At 32.0% G+C, this 18,458-nt stretch overlaps 1 protein-coding gene across 1 annotated transcript; it reads left to right on the top strand.

Moving 5' to 3' along the window:
• The first annotated feature begins 474 nt into the window (after positions 1-474).
• LOC110710537 (hydroxymethylglutaryl-CoA lyase, mitochondrial-like) lies at positions 475-8,647 on the top strand. The gene is made up of 9 exons (XM_021888860.1): positions 475-599; positions 1,613-1,930; positions 2,650-2,812; positions 2,940-3,119; positions 3,343-3,423; positions 3,512-3,675; positions 6,790-6,926; positions 7,898-8,013; positions 8,281-8,647. Exons 2-9 carry the CDS (start codon positions 1,698-1,700, stop codon positions 8,527-8,529), a joined length of 1,323 nt encoding a protein of 440 aa, XP_021744552.1. The 5' UTR covers positions 475-599; positions 1,613-1,697; the 3' UTR covers positions 8,530-8,647.
• The last annotated feature ends 9,811 nt before the right edge of the window (positions 8,648-18,458 follow it).

Raw genomic sequence — 18,458 nt, 5'->3', positions numbered from 1 at the left:
CAATTTGACTTTTTAACCTAAGGTGACACATTAACAACTTTTTATTACATACTTAGTAATTACCAATGGATTTACCCAACCTAATTTAGGTCATACTAAACACTTGTATGATGAATTGCTCACCCTATACATTTTTAAACACCTTATTGTCAATCCTATCCTCTAATTCTCATTCCCACAATCAAGCAAGCTTGGTGGAGTTGTTGGAGGAACTCACCTCGTAAATTTAAGGTCACGAGCTCAAGCCCTACCGAACGCTTATTTCAAGTAAGTTTTTACATGCGTTAATAAAATTTAGGGTTATTAAGAAACGTGGACTAATGGTTTGCCAGGTGGATCAACCCGTTCCATCTGACCAGCTCTATGAGACCTAGCCATATCAAACATTAGTCTGGCCCGTAATGACCCGACATTAGTCGGGTTGGCCCGCCCATTGCTCCCATTTACTTGAAGCATAAATTTGATCAATGTTGTAGTATTTGACCCGCAATTTATTTTTTCTTCAGCGCGCTCTGCCTTGATCTTCAATTCTTCAACCTTTTGTTTGATTTCTCCAAAAGCTTCAATCTTTGTGATATTTGCGCAATTCTAGAAACTGGGTAATTTCTCTCTTTCTATTATAATTTAATTTTTTCGATATTATTTATTTAGTTTTATTTTAGGGTGTGGGGGTAATTAGCAAAATTACAGAATGATTATATTTTGATACAATTCATTACTCGTATTATTTGTTAAACATGCTTACTCCAGGTTTAATTTGTGTTTGAATTGCATAGAATTCCTAATTAAATTTGATTTTGTTTAGAATTATTGAAATTGATTTGATTGTGAAAGTGCACAATTATAAAATTAGAATGTTATACAAGTATATTTTCGTGATGAATTTATGAACTATTTAGACAATGAAAATCTGAATTTATTTTGATTAGTGACTAATTCCAGGGAGGATTGAGTATTTAGCGGAAGAGATTTTGGTGCAAATGAAAATTATCAAGTACTATTTGATACTAATAAATCATAACCATACTTTTAGTAGAATTATCGAGTGATTTTGATAAAATTATGGAGTAAGATTTTCAGTAGGAGTAGAACTTGATTTTGATCACACAAAAAAAAAAAAAAAAAAAAAAAAAAAGATTTTCCATTTTTGCTGATGACTTTTGGTGATTAAATTGCTGAATGCGGACTCTAATGTTACTTATTTCACACAATCCTTTTGGTGACACGGGAGCACGCATGACTTACGGTCTTGTACAATCTGCTTTTCTTGTTAGTAGAAGGATAATTGGGGTTGGTGGGGAAATATTGATTACATGGAAAGACTGAAAGATTTAGAAGAAGAACAAAAGCATAACTTTCAAATTTAGGCTCTTCAGTGTATAAGAACTTTTCCAACCATTGATGGTGGTCTGCCGGTTGTGTTTAGATACTAATACATTCTATATGATTATTTGGTGGATGTTAAAATGAAGTGTGATTGCGAAGCAGCTATAACTGGCTAACTTATGTCTTATATCAAGGATGATAGGTTGTTTTAGTGAATTGGTCATAATCATAAATTTGTAATATTCTGCTCATCTTTGTCATATGGGCATTTTGATTTTGGCTTCAGGGATGATGAAAGGTGTTGATACATTTGAGAAGGGTTGTTGATACAGCATTCAGTTTGGTTTTCTTTTTTTGTCGCTATATCTGCAATGTTTTTATCAAAGGTTCGTAATAGACCTTTGGTGAGGAGGGCTTTTTCGTCTTTCCATTCATCATTTGTGATGAGCGTGGAGGATCAATTCAGTGTTCAGAAGGGGGAAAGCATAGATGGTGTTTTATCAGGGGGCTTGTCAACAGTAGGCTGTGTATCTAGGAAAGATGCAGCTGCCGATGTAACATATAGCAATAGATGGAAGGGTCAGCAGCTTCCGATGGCTGACAAGTGAGTACACAAGCTATATTAAATGTTCAATATATTTGGATAGAGTAGTATTGTGTGTGTTTAAGCACCCAAACATTGGAATTTTTCTTTTTTAATATTTATATTATGAAAGATGGTAATAATTTTTCCTAGAAATTGGTTCCATTACCATAAGTTGGTAGTTTGATACACATGTATTTTTCTATTCTCAATTCCCTAAATTGTTTTCCATCACGTAGTAAGAAGTCAAGATATTGTTGGTAAACTATAGAAAGAAAATTCTCATTCTGATTCTGTTCAGTAGGATTTATTAAGAGTGAGAACATACATTTTCTTTTCTTTCTATTCTTCATTAGTTGATGACTTGACTCATTGAGCTGTCTTATGTTCTGACTTGAAAAGAATAAAAGCAAATGACTAGCATATAGCATGCCAAGAACTGAACAGATAACCTGTTTGATAGAAAGTTGTGGTCTGTTCCACCGAAGAAAATCCTCTATAGCAGAAATGAAGTCTTTTATGACATAAATTCCGCAATTCCTCAATAGCACATTAGCACAGATAACTTTATGTAATTAGAGTTTGATTTAATTTGTCTACTTGTATTAACTAGCATCCCGTGCATCGCAAGGGACCAGAAGCTATTCTGAGTTTTATTTATTTATTTATTATTATTATTTCTTTTTAGAGACTGTTATTTCCAAAATATTCTAACTTACTTTTTATCCCATCGCTTCCAGTGGTAAAATAGTAAGACCATATGTATCACGGAGAAATGCAGTTGACGGTGCGTTGAGCTCATCCGCTTTTGTATATGGGAAACACAGAGCAGCTGTGAGTCCTAATGGTGCTTGTTCTTTACAAACTCATCACTACAGTTCCCAGGGCAATGGTGAGAACAAGGTATGTAGAATCTAAGTTTGTACACTGTTAGATACTCTAAGAATAAGCTTATGCTTAATTGGACCTCCTTGAGATATATTTTCTTTATTTTCTGTTATTGCTTAACATGTACTCTATTTCAGTGCAGCTGCTGGAGAGGATACCCAAATATGTGAAGATTGTAGAAGTTGGTCCCAGGGATGGCCTGCAAAATGAGAAAAATATAGTACCTACTGATGTGAAAATTGAGTTGATAAAGATGCTTGCATCTTCCGGTCTGCCTGTTGTTGAGGCCACTAGTTTCGTGTCACCAAAATGGGTTCCTCAGGTAAGATATTTCTCAAGATCCACTATTGTAGATTTGTAGTAATTGCTTATAAGGGTTTCTTACTTGATTTGCACTTCAGTTCTTCCTATTCTCTGGGCCTCTGGCCATGGGTGGTGTTGGGAGAGAGGGGGGGGGGGGTGGGGGTTCAGTTCTGTGATCTTATACAAAACTCCTCCCTGGAATCTGAACTGCAGTTTCATCATTGTATACTTCTTTGATACAGCTAGCAGACGCAAAGTTAGTAATGCAAGCTGTCCAAAATTTACAAGGCAGTAAATTTCCTGTATTAACCCCTAATCTTAAGGTAACCTCTGTTCCAGTTGTGCATGCAAATCTCAGTGAGATGAGACACTTGTGGTTGACATTGATATTTCATGATCCCAATTAAATAGGGTCTAGAAGCAGCTGTTGCAGCAGGTGCCAAGGAAGTAGCAGTGTTTGCTTCAGCTTCAGAGTCCTTTTCAAAATCAAATATCAATTGTACTGTTGAAGAGAGTCTGATCCGATACCGTGATGTTGCTAGTGCTGCAGAAAAGCTTTCTTTACCTGTCCGTGGGTGCGTATTGCAGTTCTGATTAATTATAATTTTCTGGAAAACTATTGTGTCACTAAGCATCATATAACTAATATATAAAGCTAAACTTTTAGCCAGGTCACGAAATAGCGACACTTGGCATTCTAACTTTTCGCCAAGTGTAATGCCAAGTGTCGCGCCACCTTGGATAGATTTAAATAGACTTCATATGATAAAAAACCGTTTAAGTGTCGCGCCACCTTAGCTAGATTTCATAAGATAAAAAATTAGGTAAGAATTCTATTTTCAATCAAACTAGGGTAGAATTTTAGAATAAGATTATTAGTTTAGAGTTATATTTTCGATAAAATACCAAATAATAAATTTATAATTAGGCCACAAGACAACATCATTTAGCGTTTTAATTTTTCGTCAAGTATCGTACAATTTCTTTTGACAAACATTCAATAACATATTTCATAATTAAATCTCAATTCAATACTTCCCTTAAAAAAAAAAAACAAAAAATCTCAATTCAATACTATGAAATATTAAAGACAAAAAATTTACCTTAATTACCTAGAATTGGATCGAGTTTTTCATTGTCAGGTTAAGGCAAATGAAATAACAATGGAAGTAAGGTACATTTAGGACATAAGCTTACTATACACAATGGCAAGAGTCAACTTATATTTGCACATATCTAGCAAAATCCATGTCTTTAAAGAGTGCACCAATTTGGGTAGTTTTTTTTTTTTTTTTTTTTTTTGTGTGTGTGTTTAGAAAGTCACAAAGGTGGGGTGAGAACCGATCCCGAGATCTCTAGAAATCGAGAGGTAATTAGGAATTGTTTATTAAGTAGTGTTACAATTTTTTTAGGGAAAAAATGATGCTAAAAAATGATTGTCAGTCTTTATTAAATGGATGAATTTATAATAATATGATGCTAACTTTTTTTGATCTTAAGTGTAACTTTTAATCATTTTAGGACAACAGACTTAACAATGAATCTACAATATCCATTATACCCGATTTATTTTAAAGTTTGTGACCACATTATGGAATGGAGTGTCCGATAGAATATGATTTTTTTTTACACGTGTTTTATTATGTTGATAAAAACTAAAAGTAAATGAAGGGTAACATATGATCTAAAAGGTAAAGTATGTAATGATCATAAACCTTTGATATCTCGATTATTCCTAAACTTTTTTATTTGATCAACATCAAATTAAATTTATGACATGGCCGGGGTAATGTGATAAGTTTGGTACACATGCATTACAATTATGTATTGAGAAGGTATTGTGTCAATTCGGACTGACGAAATATTTTGTCAGTCCAGACTGAAAAAATGTAGATTTTTTATATCCTCAATTGGTGGGATGATATCCTCTATCCAAAAAGTATTATGATAAAAAAAATAAGTTTATATGATAATTTTTGTGAATTATAGTCTAATAATTTTTTTGAATAAAATTATAATTCAATTTGTACCTCTGAAATATTGGTATTTATCAAAAAAAAAAAAAAAAAAAAAACTTACAACTGTATCCTAAAATTCTTTTCAAATAGAATTCTAAACTAACTTTTTTTTTTATCAAATTTAGTAAGATTGACTTTGTATTACGGACTTGATTAATTGATTAATTAGTGTTGTTTGATCACTTTAAATAAACTTTCTACTAATTAATTCACATAGTACTCTTTCGTTAATCAAGACTAGAATTTGAATATATAATTGTTGTTTTATCACTTAAGACAAGGCGAATATTGTTTATTTCTATACAATTTATCAAAATAACATAGATTGACTTTGTAGAAAAAAAGTTAATTTAGAATTCTATTTTCAGTTTAAAATTTAATTTTATCTTAAAAATCCATAAACTACCCGGGCATCGCCGGGGTACAAAACTAGTATAAAGTAATTCTGTTTTAAATCTTGCAATTGCTCTTACCTTCCTGCCTATGTTCATTTAAGTTTTCTTACTTCATTGGATGTGACGTATTTGTGTGCCAAAGCTTCCTCCCTTTGATCTTATTTTTAAATCATAGCATAGGAAACAGTCACTGTCTTTTTGTATATTGTAAATCATCTCAAGATTGCAACGATGGCTATTGTGCAAACAATAGTTCTATTTATCATTGCATTTTGTGTATGCATGTGAGTAGCTAGAGCTGTTTCTAGGGTTGATTCTTGTATTAAAGATTTCCGTCTCTGGAATCTGTTTTCCTGTGTAGTATTTTGTAATGAACTGACTTAGGGGAGGGTATTATGGGTAGTTTAGTATGTTAGTAGTTATCAATTGTAGTATGGGCAGTATGGGTAGTCTAGTATTATTAGGTTTGTAGTTGTTAGCCTTAGTATAAATAGGAAAAGGAGAGAAGGAAACAGTAGGCAGAATGTTATTATTTTAGAGAGTTCTTGGAGAGTGATGGCCTAAAGCCATTAACGATGTACGCAAGCTTTAAGCTTTATCTATCCAAAACAACCTTCCGTTCATTTAATTTATACGCACCACGCTAGTTCGTTGCATATTTTTAAAGCTATGACTTTTGGTCATGCCCTTCAAAATTTTGAAGTACTTTAGGAAAAAAAAAAGCGAATATAAACAGCAAAAGATAACCTGTTGAACATCTATATCAGGTATATGCATCCTTCTTCATCTGATATCCTTAAGAAGTTAAGAGTGAAAGAGATTTTCAACCTCAGTGTTGTCTTTACTTCACTTTTGATTGTGTATCTTACAGAGAACTATTGGTTCTGGATATTGCAATGTGGGCCTGCATACTTTTTGTTGTACTATTGATTATAAGATAGATGCATAGTTTGGTATGTTCATGCTCTATAAGATAGATGCATAGTTTGGTATGTTCGTGCTCTATAATATTGAATTGCGGTAAAACAAATTAAGCTGTAGCGGGGTATGTGATTTTCCTGTGATTGTGGTTGAGAACGTTTGATGGTCTCCGATGATTGAGAATCTGAAATGTTTATAGCTCTCTATTTTATGTAGTTGCAATACTTTTCTGTCTAAGAAAATGTTCTCCTATCTAGAATGAAAAAATTGTCTAACATGTATTTTGGTAATAGCTTCATGGGTTTATTTGTATTTTAATTTAGGATGGTGCTAACGGTTGAAAATCTTCTCACAGATATATATCATGTGTTGTGGGGTGCCCAGTTGAAGGAGCAGTCTCACCCTCTCAAGTAGCATATGTTGCTAGAGAGGTATCTAATATGGGCTGTTACGAGATCTCTCTTGGTGATACCATAGGAGTTGGGACTCCAGGTAACCTTCAATATGGAGGTCCACTTTGATGATTTTTGCTCAATCACGTATCAAATATTTTGTGTCATCAATCATCATGGTTTGAAATTGTGGTTTATGTGATTTGTTTGTAGAACTTGTCTCCTTCATTACAGCGATGTAGTCTGATCTGTCAGCATCTTAGACATTTGGAGTTTATAAGAGAATGGGTACTGACTACCAAGCAATTCTCAAAGTGTTTTTGATGAATCTGTCAATCAAGTTCATATTTTTTTCAAAGTTTTCCAATAAAGTCCATTATCTATTATCACTTCTCAGTTCTCAAGTACAGATCACCTACAGTAATTATCGATCACCTATAAACTCCAGATGTCTAATTCTATTGTGATCAGGGAGTGGACTGGTATACTTGAGATGTTATGAGACTAATGTGGAAATTACTTTTAACCTCTTATAATATTCCTGAATCATACCTCTTTGAGAATTATACTGGCCAAATGCTCAACCAAAGCGCCTTTTATTTCACTATCTCACTGTTATGAGAACATGAAAAGAGAATTTAGCCTGAAAAGGAGGCATTGTGAGAAAAAGGGATTACCATTTTCATGCAGATAGCTTAGATGTGTTTTTGGTCAGATTCATTGTTTGTCTACCAAATCTGAAGTTAGCATTTGAAACATGCCGGTGTATTTGTTACCCTTAATAATAATTAAGAAAAATTGTCATTTAGATGGTTTTTGGCCTCTAGAATGTTTTGTCAAACCATTTCATTCTATAAAGAAACTGAAAAACCAGCAAATCTGTTAGTAGAAACTTTTTTGAACACTGTTTTTCTTGAAGGTGATGCTGTTCTGGTTGTGTATGTAAGTATGTAACAATGACTTGTGATATCCACTGGCGTGCCATTTTCTATCTAACTCTTATTTCATCCTCTGTTTGCTTATCTTTATTTAAGGCATCATTTTGCTAATCTTTTCTTCTTTCTATTTCAGGTACTGTTATTCCAATGCTTGAAGCTGTTATCGATGTTGTCCCAGTTGAGAAGCTTGCTGTCCATTTTCATGACACATACGGACAAGCTCTTTCAAATATTCTCCTCTCTCTCCAAGTAAGAAATTCATTGACGTATTTTAGTTTGTTGTTAGGAACCATATAAATTGTACTACGTACTTAAGAAGTATCTAAGCGCTAACATCTCATTTTTTTTTAATGCTGCTATACCCCCCTCCCGTACCCCACATAGTTGCTTTGAAACTAAATAGTTGTCAACTTATCATGTCATGTCGTGCATTTAGAAAACTCTTGGTGAACATAGTGGCATTAGCTGTGCAATTTCTTGAACCCCTATCAAGAAACTCATTTTTTTTCTTTGTAGATGGGTATCAGTGCTGTGGACTCATCTATCGCTGGTCTCGGTGGCTGTCCATATGCCAAGGGTGCATCTGGTAATGTAGCCACTGAAGATGTTGTGTATATGTTGAATGGACTTGGAGTAGAGACTCATGTTGACTTACAAAAGCTTTTGGTTGCTGGAGATTTCATCTGCAAGCATCTCAGCCGTGCATCTGGTTCAAAGGCTGCTACTGCTTTGAGTAAAACACTTGCTCATGCATCTAAGCTGTAAGATACGCACAAATTCCTGTTTGTAAAACTATTATTCATCTTTTCTGACTTGCTCTCTGGATCATACATAACTATGTGGTATATATCCATGCTATTATTGCTGTGCTGTGTTTCGTGAAGTCTCCGGTTGACTGTTCATATCCCATACTGCATTTTCATTCTGTTTTCAGTAACAATGACATTGCCGTTCTTTATAGAACGTAGGGAGGTTTTGGAGTCATAAAATGCAATGAAAGCTATGTTTGATTGGGAGGAAACACCCTTTGTAGGAAGAATAGGCATCCTATTTTCCCGGTTTTGAAGTTACTGATTTCCATGAAAATATGCTGTGCTTTACATAGATAATAAAACTAAGTTCAAAATCTGCTATCCATTTTGAATGCAAGCTGTATTGGGAAAAACCAAGAGAGGAGCTAGAGTAACAACCATATCCCAAACTAGCTAATGAGGAGTAGCCTCATCCTAGATTTTATGTTATATACTTATATTTCATCCAAGTATACCAAGGACCTGGGAAAGTCGAAACAGTGAGAAATGGTAGAAGATTTTGCTGATGTAAATCCTTCTGAAGCATCATTAGTATTTGGGACATATTCAGCATTTTTCGAGAAATTGGTCTGACCCTTAAGTCAATGCCCTCTGTAGTCTTTAGGGTTCCCATCAAGAGTCGGATATGGAGTTGGATGTACGCAACCTTAGGCATAGGACGATATGATAACAGTTGAGTGGTAGCTAGTAATCTGTTTTTTAGTGCAGAATACAATGACTGTCTTATTAAGTTATGGAGTATTAGTATTTCCAATAACCAATACTGCTTTGATGAGCCAATTATTCTTTATTATTGGTTCCGTTGAAAATGGAATTGCATGAAGAAAAAGCACTAAGTTATTGCTTGTTTAGTTAATGCCAGGAATTAGTTTGTTGTAGCTACTGAGATGCGAGTAATACTTTGTATTATTAGTCCATGAACTGGAGATTCCTAAAATTATTCACATCGACATTGGAAATGAGAATTAATGGAATGATCGACAGAGTATAGAGAGCAAAGCATTAACCAAAATTCTATATAGAGTACTTTGTAGATGAGTGAAGCTAAATGGTTAAGTGTTAGCTACCTAACACTAGATAAAATAATTCAAAAGTCGATTACTTATCTCTTTTGAGCAATGAACTCCATTTAAATATATAATTCACCCATTTTAGGGTATATGGATTTGCATGAGCATGAGGCATTTGATGATAAATGATGGAGGAGGAGGAGGATATATATTCTTTAATGGACCTGGTTCACACTAATTTATTGTGGACCACTAACATTAAGGAAATTATGGTTGTTTTATTAGTAAAAAAAGGGTCACTATAATAGAAAAAAGGTTGAAATAAAAGTGATTTTGGTAATATATAGGCTATAAGAGGTTAATTTTTTTAATGAAATATTTTATATACTGGTTAATATGAATAATAAAGGTCATTATGTTAAAATTAGTGTCATAACGTTGCACTTTAAGTTCACAATAATATTCAACGTTATACTAGTTTTTAATAAAGGTTACTATGTTAAATGGAAAAACTAAGGGTCACTATGTTCAATATATTGTCAGTTGCGTATGTATAAACCTCAGGTTCACAATAATATTATTGTGGACCAGGTCCACGCAAGTCTTTCTGGGAGGAGGAAGATTTTTGTGGATGACTATACAAAATAATTATTTTTGGTTTATGTAGCCGACCCCACTTATGGGATTAAGGCTTTGATTGATTGAATTCACCTATTTTAAGATATTTTAGTGAATTTTATAGTTGTTAAATGGCTAACATATTACTCCGTAGCCTATTATATTTTTTTTATTTTATATTAGAGAAACGTAAATCCGAAGGAGCAAAAGAGAACAACTTAACAGCCAGATAAACACACGAACAAGAAGCCAACAAAGAACAACAAAACCAGCCAAAAGAAGTAAGCAAACCAGTGTTATTGAAATTGATGTTCTACCCCAATAATGGATTCTTAGCCATATTAAGTTTGAAACAAACTACCTTTATGATATGAAATACGAAGTACTTTGAAGATTCTAACTCCTGAAATAAGAAAGTAATCTTATTCTTCTGAAGCAAAATAATTGGAATATACTTCAGTAACCAGTGAAATTAAGTGAGTGTAAAATTTTGGCAGTATGTCCATATTTTTCCTTGAATAATTTTGAAATCGAAATGCTCTAAAACCTCCCCAAAAAAGACTATAATACTCTCGATATGAAAATCGATCTTTAATCCCTAGCTACTACGTTAATACCTTTGTGTCAATTAAGTCTCATCGACAATGACATGTAGGCTTCAAATGGTCTCAAATCCAACCTTATTACAACATTCAGGAGTAAAACCTTTTGTATTCATTACCCTTGTTGTCAACTTTGTAATTAAATCGAACTTCTTCCCACATATCTAGACAAATTGTTAAATCTTATGTACTCGTGTCTAACCTATGTATGCTGGGTAAAGGCTACTCATACAATTGTTGTATGTGGTCTATACATACAATAACAATTGTGTAAAAGAACACGACATTATAGATCGTAATCATTTTCCTAATACGATCAAAACCCAGATTAAACCATAAGTTATTAATAAAAACTACTCCGTACATGCCAAAAACAGAAAAAGATGGTGGAATTCGAGATACATTGTGGTATGCAATATTTGAAGTGTAGAATATGATAAAGTAGTAACTTTTGGTTGAGCTTCAAATCTGTTACTCTTACATTACCAAATCCCAAGTATAAACTATCGAGATTCGAGGCTAGTCTTTCTGATTTGAATTTGACTGTAGATTTGATCTTGTATGCATGTAAAGTCTTTGCTATAAAGTTTCACTTTCTACTTTTACTTTGCTTATCAACCTGATTGCTTCTTGATTTTAACCTCATTGAAGTTTTTTTCACTCATTCCGTACCTCATGAAACTGCTAAATATACCCCCCTTGTTTTATACGGAGTACGGAGATTTATTTATCTATTTTTACAGGAACAATGGTTTAGAAAGGATTCAATCAACTCAATGAATATATTTTCAATTGTTAAAATATTTACTTACTGATAATTAAAGATATTAGTGATCAAAGCTTAGCATTGGCATGCGTGTCCAAAAGAAATGGAGCAAGTATTTAAAAGCGGAGGGAGTAGTTGTAACTCAGTTCCCATTTCAAAAGCTCAATAATACAAAATTTTGATGTCCTTGATTAAAAAAAAATCTTGATGTCGTTTGATGTTCCCTATATTCTTGTTAACTACAATTTGTTTAATGCAACTATAGCCTAAAGATACCATTGAACAACATGGAAAATGATTATGAATTTCTAATTAATTTAACATTATTAAACTCAATACAAGTACTCTTTCCGTCCTCAAAACTTCGACCCTTTTGGCCTAATTTTAGTCCCAAAATGATTGACCCATTTGTATTAAATTAAAATACCTATCAATTTACAACAATATTTGTGCAAAGTTAGCTTCTTCATATAAAATTTTGCGTTTTCATTTTTTTTAACACTTTATCTCTCTATTTTTTTACAAACCTCGTGTAAATTTATCTTTTCAATAAGTTTTTATTTATTTTTATTTAATTTCATAATAACCGTAAAATTAACCCAAAATGGTCGTAGTTTTGGGGACGGATGGAGTAATATTTTAGAAAATATATCATCTCCCAATTGACCCCATATCTTCAAGGGTTACTTAATATTATTAGCAAGTATATTGGACCATCCTTTATCCAAAGGCGTGGAGATTGATGTTGCACTTTTATGTGTAAAATTTCACATAATATAACGCAATAGTGATGGTTTGGTCGGTTTGGATTAAATCAATTTGTAATAACAACTTCTTCAACTTCCAATATACTTGTATTCCGTAGTAGTTTAACAGCAATCAAAGGCCATTGTTTTCACTAAATAGTTTATTCATACTTTAAACGTATGTCTGTCTTCATTAGGCCATTGTTTTCTTTCTATGTAATTCTCAAAGTAAGACACCATTCATTATTTTATCATTGTTTAACCAGTTGTAGCCCTTGTAGCCAATATAATACCACCTTCGCTTTTTTAGCTGTTTTGCGGGGGTTTTGACATCATTCACATATCTTACTGTTTTAAAAAAATGAAAATAAGAAGGAAAAAAATATATTTTATTATGCGATGTTTTTGTTCTTTTTGGATTCATATCAATATGTATTGTAGTATATTATAATACGTTTTGTTCTTTTTGGGTTCAAATCAATATATATTAATGATCAAAGTTGTGCAGTAAAAAACATGTCAAGTAATAGTAGAACATTTAAATAACCGAGTTGAATCGCATGTTTAGCCATATACTATAGGTTGCCCAAAGGGATTTATATATTTCGTATGAGATATAAATATATTTCCACGTAAAGTAACAAGCATAAAATTATAATAATTTAAGTATTGATTCATGTTTAATGTTTTCACTTTTAGCTTCTTTTGTACTATATACATACTTCGTATATCCGTTGGGAGTACATACGATACCATATACGGAGTACTCCCTCTATCCCTAAATTACATTCCTATTTATAGCATTTATTCCTCACATAATAGAGAGAAGTAGGAATATAATTTAGCGACGGAGGGAGTAATATACAAGACCATTATTTTATTTATGTATGTAAGGGCATTTAATTTGTTAGAATTTGTGCATAGAACAGCTTAAAGGCTTCCATGCAACAGTCAGAAGGCAGAGATAGTAATTAAAGGGAAAATAATACTAAAATAAAAAAATTCCTTTAAAAAAAAAGAAGAAGAAGTAGTAAGGTTAGCTAGTTGTTTGGTCGGGTAAAAAGCAGTGATGCTTGCTGGCTATCTTCAGGAGACAAAACTAGGTTTTGTGGATTATATTCATTTCACTATCATTCAATGCCTTGATTTATTTGCATTTACAACTTGGTCGGACCTTTATTCTATTTCTAATTAATTATTGTAATTATATAACCACTCTATCTAATTTATTAAATTCACATTCTCCTTTATTATGAATTATGATGAGTCATTGAATTTGGTTTCATGAAGTTAACAAACACGTTTTTTACAATTTATGTTTAAGGTTCTATAATTACATTTTGTAACGAGTGTTCTGTTTAACGGTTATGATAAGCCTGTAAATAAATCAGGTGTTGATCGATTTTATTATTGTTTAATATTTTCTAGCTTTTTTATTATCTTTTTACGTGTAGCCTTAAAATTAATTGTATAGTATTTGTCATTTTTTGTTTTCTAATTATATACACGTATTACCAGCACTTTGTAAAAATTTATATTAATAAAAATTTAAATTAGTTCAATTTTCTTGGGTTATTCTTGACTTAGATATAGCCATATATGCACTTGGTATAAGAATATGCTAAAATTCAATGGACATGCATGAATCTTAGTGTTGCAAGGAACTTACGCAATTATGCTAAATTTAAATGATCTGAACCATAACAAGGAACTGTTTACGAATATAATTATTGCACAGATTATTTACATTTTTGCATCGGAATAAAACATACTTCTCAAAACATTGTCCACGCACATAGAATCGGTTTGAATTTTTTTTTAATTTTTTTTCCTAATAAAGTTGCTGATAATCATGTTTAATGTAAAAAAATAGGCCTCATTGGAGATAGTTTTCTTAATGAGCATCTGTCAACAGAACATTTGCTCCCTTGATTGAGAAATAAATGTAAAGAATTAAATAGGGTTCTGCAAGCTTTAAATGAAAATTATGTGTTCTGATGTAACACTATATATGTCTTTTTTCTCTGATTTGTGGTAGATACAGAGTATGGCTCTGACTTATTACTTCTTTGAATTGCTTAGGGACTAGGGCACTTTTATTTTATTTGGATTTTTTTGCATGTCCTCTGGATTTTTACCCCCAACTACAACTTTTCCACATGCCCTACATACTAGTAATATCCATTTATGTTCCGTCGATTGAATTGTTAATGTTGGTCATTTTCTTTACGAGTTTGATAATATTCAACTTTCGTTTAGGTTTAGGAGTCTACTTTAAACTTTGTTGAAATTAGTAACTTTCGGGCCTGTTCTCATTGACTGAACTCAGCTGAATGAACTGAATTGAGCTGAACTGAACTGAACTGAGTTGAACTGAACTAAACTGAACTGAACTGAAATGTATATTTTATAAGAGAAGAAAATTAGGAGTTGAACTAAACTGAACTGAACTGAATTTCAACGTAAGAGAACAGGCCCTTCATCTAATTTGAGAATAAAATTTCGATTCAGTTGTTATTGAAATGGATTCATCAATCATGTTTTCACCCCTTATTGGGTGATTTGGGTCCACACATACTATAATTTTAATCACGCCATAAGCTACTACTAATGTTTACTACGATGTAATATATTGTCAATGTTTACTACGATGTAACATATTGTCGAGTGATTTTTATATGCTTATCATCATGCCAATCAAAGCATAAAACATGTAGTCATGTACATTTTATTTAACCTTAAAGGTCGACGAATTAATCAACTCATCACTGTGTTGGGTCTATCACTCCTCACATGCGCGATAAGACTTATATAGTGTGACAGTACGTAACGCTAGTGCATAACCTTAAAGGTTGACGAATTAATCTAGTCGCCGTGACGGGTCTGTCACTCCTAGCACACACAATAAAACTTCTAAAGGATGATAGTAACACAAGAGCACACGATTGTCCTGCAAATTTCTATTTCTACCAAACAATAAACATAACTCCTAGACATCCATACCATACTATAAGTTGCTATCACTGGTTTCTGATAGGTGACTTCTGAGAGCTGGCTCTTATTCGAAGGTTGTGGACCCTTTGTATAAAAAAATATTGTCATTTTGTCAGATGTAAATTTTTTTTGGAGATATGTAGGTTATTTGCCTCCTATTTTGCTATAAAAATTTCAGTTTTGTGTAAGTTTGTTGATGTCATATGCTTCAATATTTTCTGGTTTCTGCTTCTATATAAGTTTACAAGAAATGTGTTGCTCAAGAATATATATCATGAGTTTGGAATGGTTGGAAGTTTTTGGATTTGTCTACTTAGCTGCCTGCTCTTGTGGAATCATATGACAACAGCGTCCTCAATATTCTGTCAACGAAATTTAGGCTAGAAACACATGGATATTATAAGCTAAAGTTTGAGATTTAGATAACAACCCGTCTTTGTTAGATCGCTAAAACTTATGAAGTACTCCCTCTGTCCCTAAAGTGCCACAAAATGTGCCTTTAAACCTTTAATACAATACCGGTGCCTCTATGAACTGTATAGCACCAAGCAGTTAGGCACCGGTTCAACTAACCATTCAAAACCGATGCCTTTAAGCCATTTTGAACCAGTGTCATTTTGCTTTTTTTTTTTTCCACTAGTGATATGAGATTGATTTCTACCACAATATTTTAGTGTGACCAATTGGTTTTAAGGTGATGGGTTATGTTGTTGAGAATATCACGTTGTTGGAAGGTATCTATAATGTAATTATTCGCAACTAATTTGCTAAGCGTTTTATATTTTACCTATATATCGATCAAATGAGGCTGGTCTCACCTACGATTACATGTTAAAGAATTAATCTTTATCAAAACGATATAAAACAGTAGTAAATGCATGGATGAAATAATGTATAGAGGAGAAAATAACTTTCTTACTTGCTCAACCCTTCAAACCTTTTTAATCCTCAAATTTTATGGATTCTTTTGTTTCTTTTTTTAAAAATACAAATGACTTTTTATCATTATTTTTCTTTACAAGTTTGATATATATATATTTCGTGAAACACGTAAACATTTCTAGTGCCAATTAAATTATGAGATAGTGTTAGCCAGAATAAAAGCTGTAAAACAATCTTTACTCTACAGAGCTCAATTGACATAATTGGCAACATAAAAACTACTTTTTCCTGGCCTTTTCATCAATGTTAAGAACATCAATTGACTATTTTTTTTTAAAAGAGAGAATATTAATTAAAATTGCATAAATTTTAGTAGAATCATGAACTTGCCTTTTGACTTGTTTTTAATTATTATCTGTTCTTTTTTATAATTAGATTAATTGATTTAATTAATCACGTGATAAAACTCAACATTAAAGGCATACATTCCTTAAAAGTATGGGCGTAAACCTACATTCTTATACATTTATACGTAGACCTCTCTAAATCCTATAATCGGTGGGTTGTTGGAGTAATAAAAGCAAAGGGCATTCATTTAGAATAGTGGTCCTAGTGATCATGACCAAAGTTGTTTTTTGCCCTATAGATTGGGAAATCCAAAATTAAGACGCCCTTACCAACATAAATACTTTCTCCACTTTTAAAAAGTGACTCTACAAACTTTGCTTGTATATTTTCATTGGTACAAAAAATCATGCGTGTGTACTAACAATTGACGAGTAAAAGACTTTGCAGTATTCAGTCGATTGTTTGACATTAAGGGTCTGTTCTCTTCAACTTAATTTCAGCTCAGTTCAGTTTAGTTCCCAATTTTCTTCTCTCATAAACAATTCAGTTCAGCTCAGTAAATCAAAAAAGACCCTAATTTAAGTTTCACGTGTTGTATATTAATTTTATGTAAATCAAACAAACACGAACAATAATTATACTCCGTAGTAAATTGAACAAGTCGATACGAGTATAAAAGAATGAAAATATATATGGCCGAAAGATGAAGCATCTACCAATTGATATGCCGTGTAGCTAAAGTTTCATCTATGAAGGCAAATATTTTTTGTTTCCATTTATAATACTTGGATCCTACTTTTGGATTCAGTTTTTCAAAAGTTTATTTCCTTTATTACTTTTTCGGTTCTTTAATAATATCATCTCTGTTTTCATCTCTTTGTTTTTACACTTTTTTACTAACACTTTAGATTTTTTTACTTGCTTAAAAATGACTGTCACCTCATTTAAGTAATTTAATTAACCCATTAAAATGGAAATAAACCTCAAAAAAGAAAGATTATTATTCTTTTATTTGAAAAAAAAAAAGAATATATAGCTGGCTTGATTATTTCCACTTAATTATTGACTTAAGATGTTGGAATAATATCAGATTATATGCTAATTGTTTTACATCAATGTTTATCTGTAATAATTATATTATTACTGTTACATAACTTTATTTCATGATATCATCAACTTTTTATTTTAATTTCCTGTTTTTGAATCATTACTTTTGAAATACACCTCCATTTTTAAAGTTTTTCTTCCTTTCATCTAAATTTATGCGAGGAGACATCTATCCTGTAGTTTCTGACAATTTATTGATTCCACAATTAATGAGAAGAAGAAGCACAGTTTACATTACAGATTTCACAATTAATTTATGAATTATGTTTTCATGAATTCGAGAACATCACAGAGATAACATTTGTTAATACGTTAATCTATTCAATAAATATAGTCATGTGAGATATGGTTAGTTCTATTTCGCTAGAATTGTCAAGATAGCATAAAAAAGCACGCATCGCTTGGTGTTATTAAATGTATAGCTATTCTAGTACGAGTATAAAACCTTTAAATCCTAGTTAACAAACTATTTAAGTATGCATGCATAAAACAATGAGAAAACAATAATCAAAAGAGATTGAAAAATGATACTCGTAATTTTATTTTATTTTTTTTAATATATATATTAATCATCCTTTAATTTCAACATTAGTAGCTATGTTTAGCTAGAAAAGATTATACTTCTACTCACACTCACAACAACCAACCTGAAAAAAAATAAAAATAAAAAATAAAATAAAAAGAGAGACAAAATATTCATTACACCAACAACCCATTATTAATGTCATTAATTCCATATTAATGATCACAATTATTCTCTGAAAAATATAATTTCATCCATATCTCAAATTTTTAAACAAATAAATACT

This window comes from Chenopodium quinoa, unplaced genomic scaffold, assembly GCF_001683475.1.
Source record: "Chenopodium quinoa cultivar QQ74 unplaced genomic scaffold, ASM168347v1, whole genome shotgun sequence".
Taxonomy (NCBI): domain Eukaryota; kingdom Viridiplantae; phylum Streptophyta; class Magnoliopsida; order Caryophyllales; family Amaranthaceae; genus Chenopodium; species Chenopodium quinoa.
Note: the sequence above shows the minus strand (reverse complement) of the source record. Positions and strands in the feature narration are given on the sequence as shown.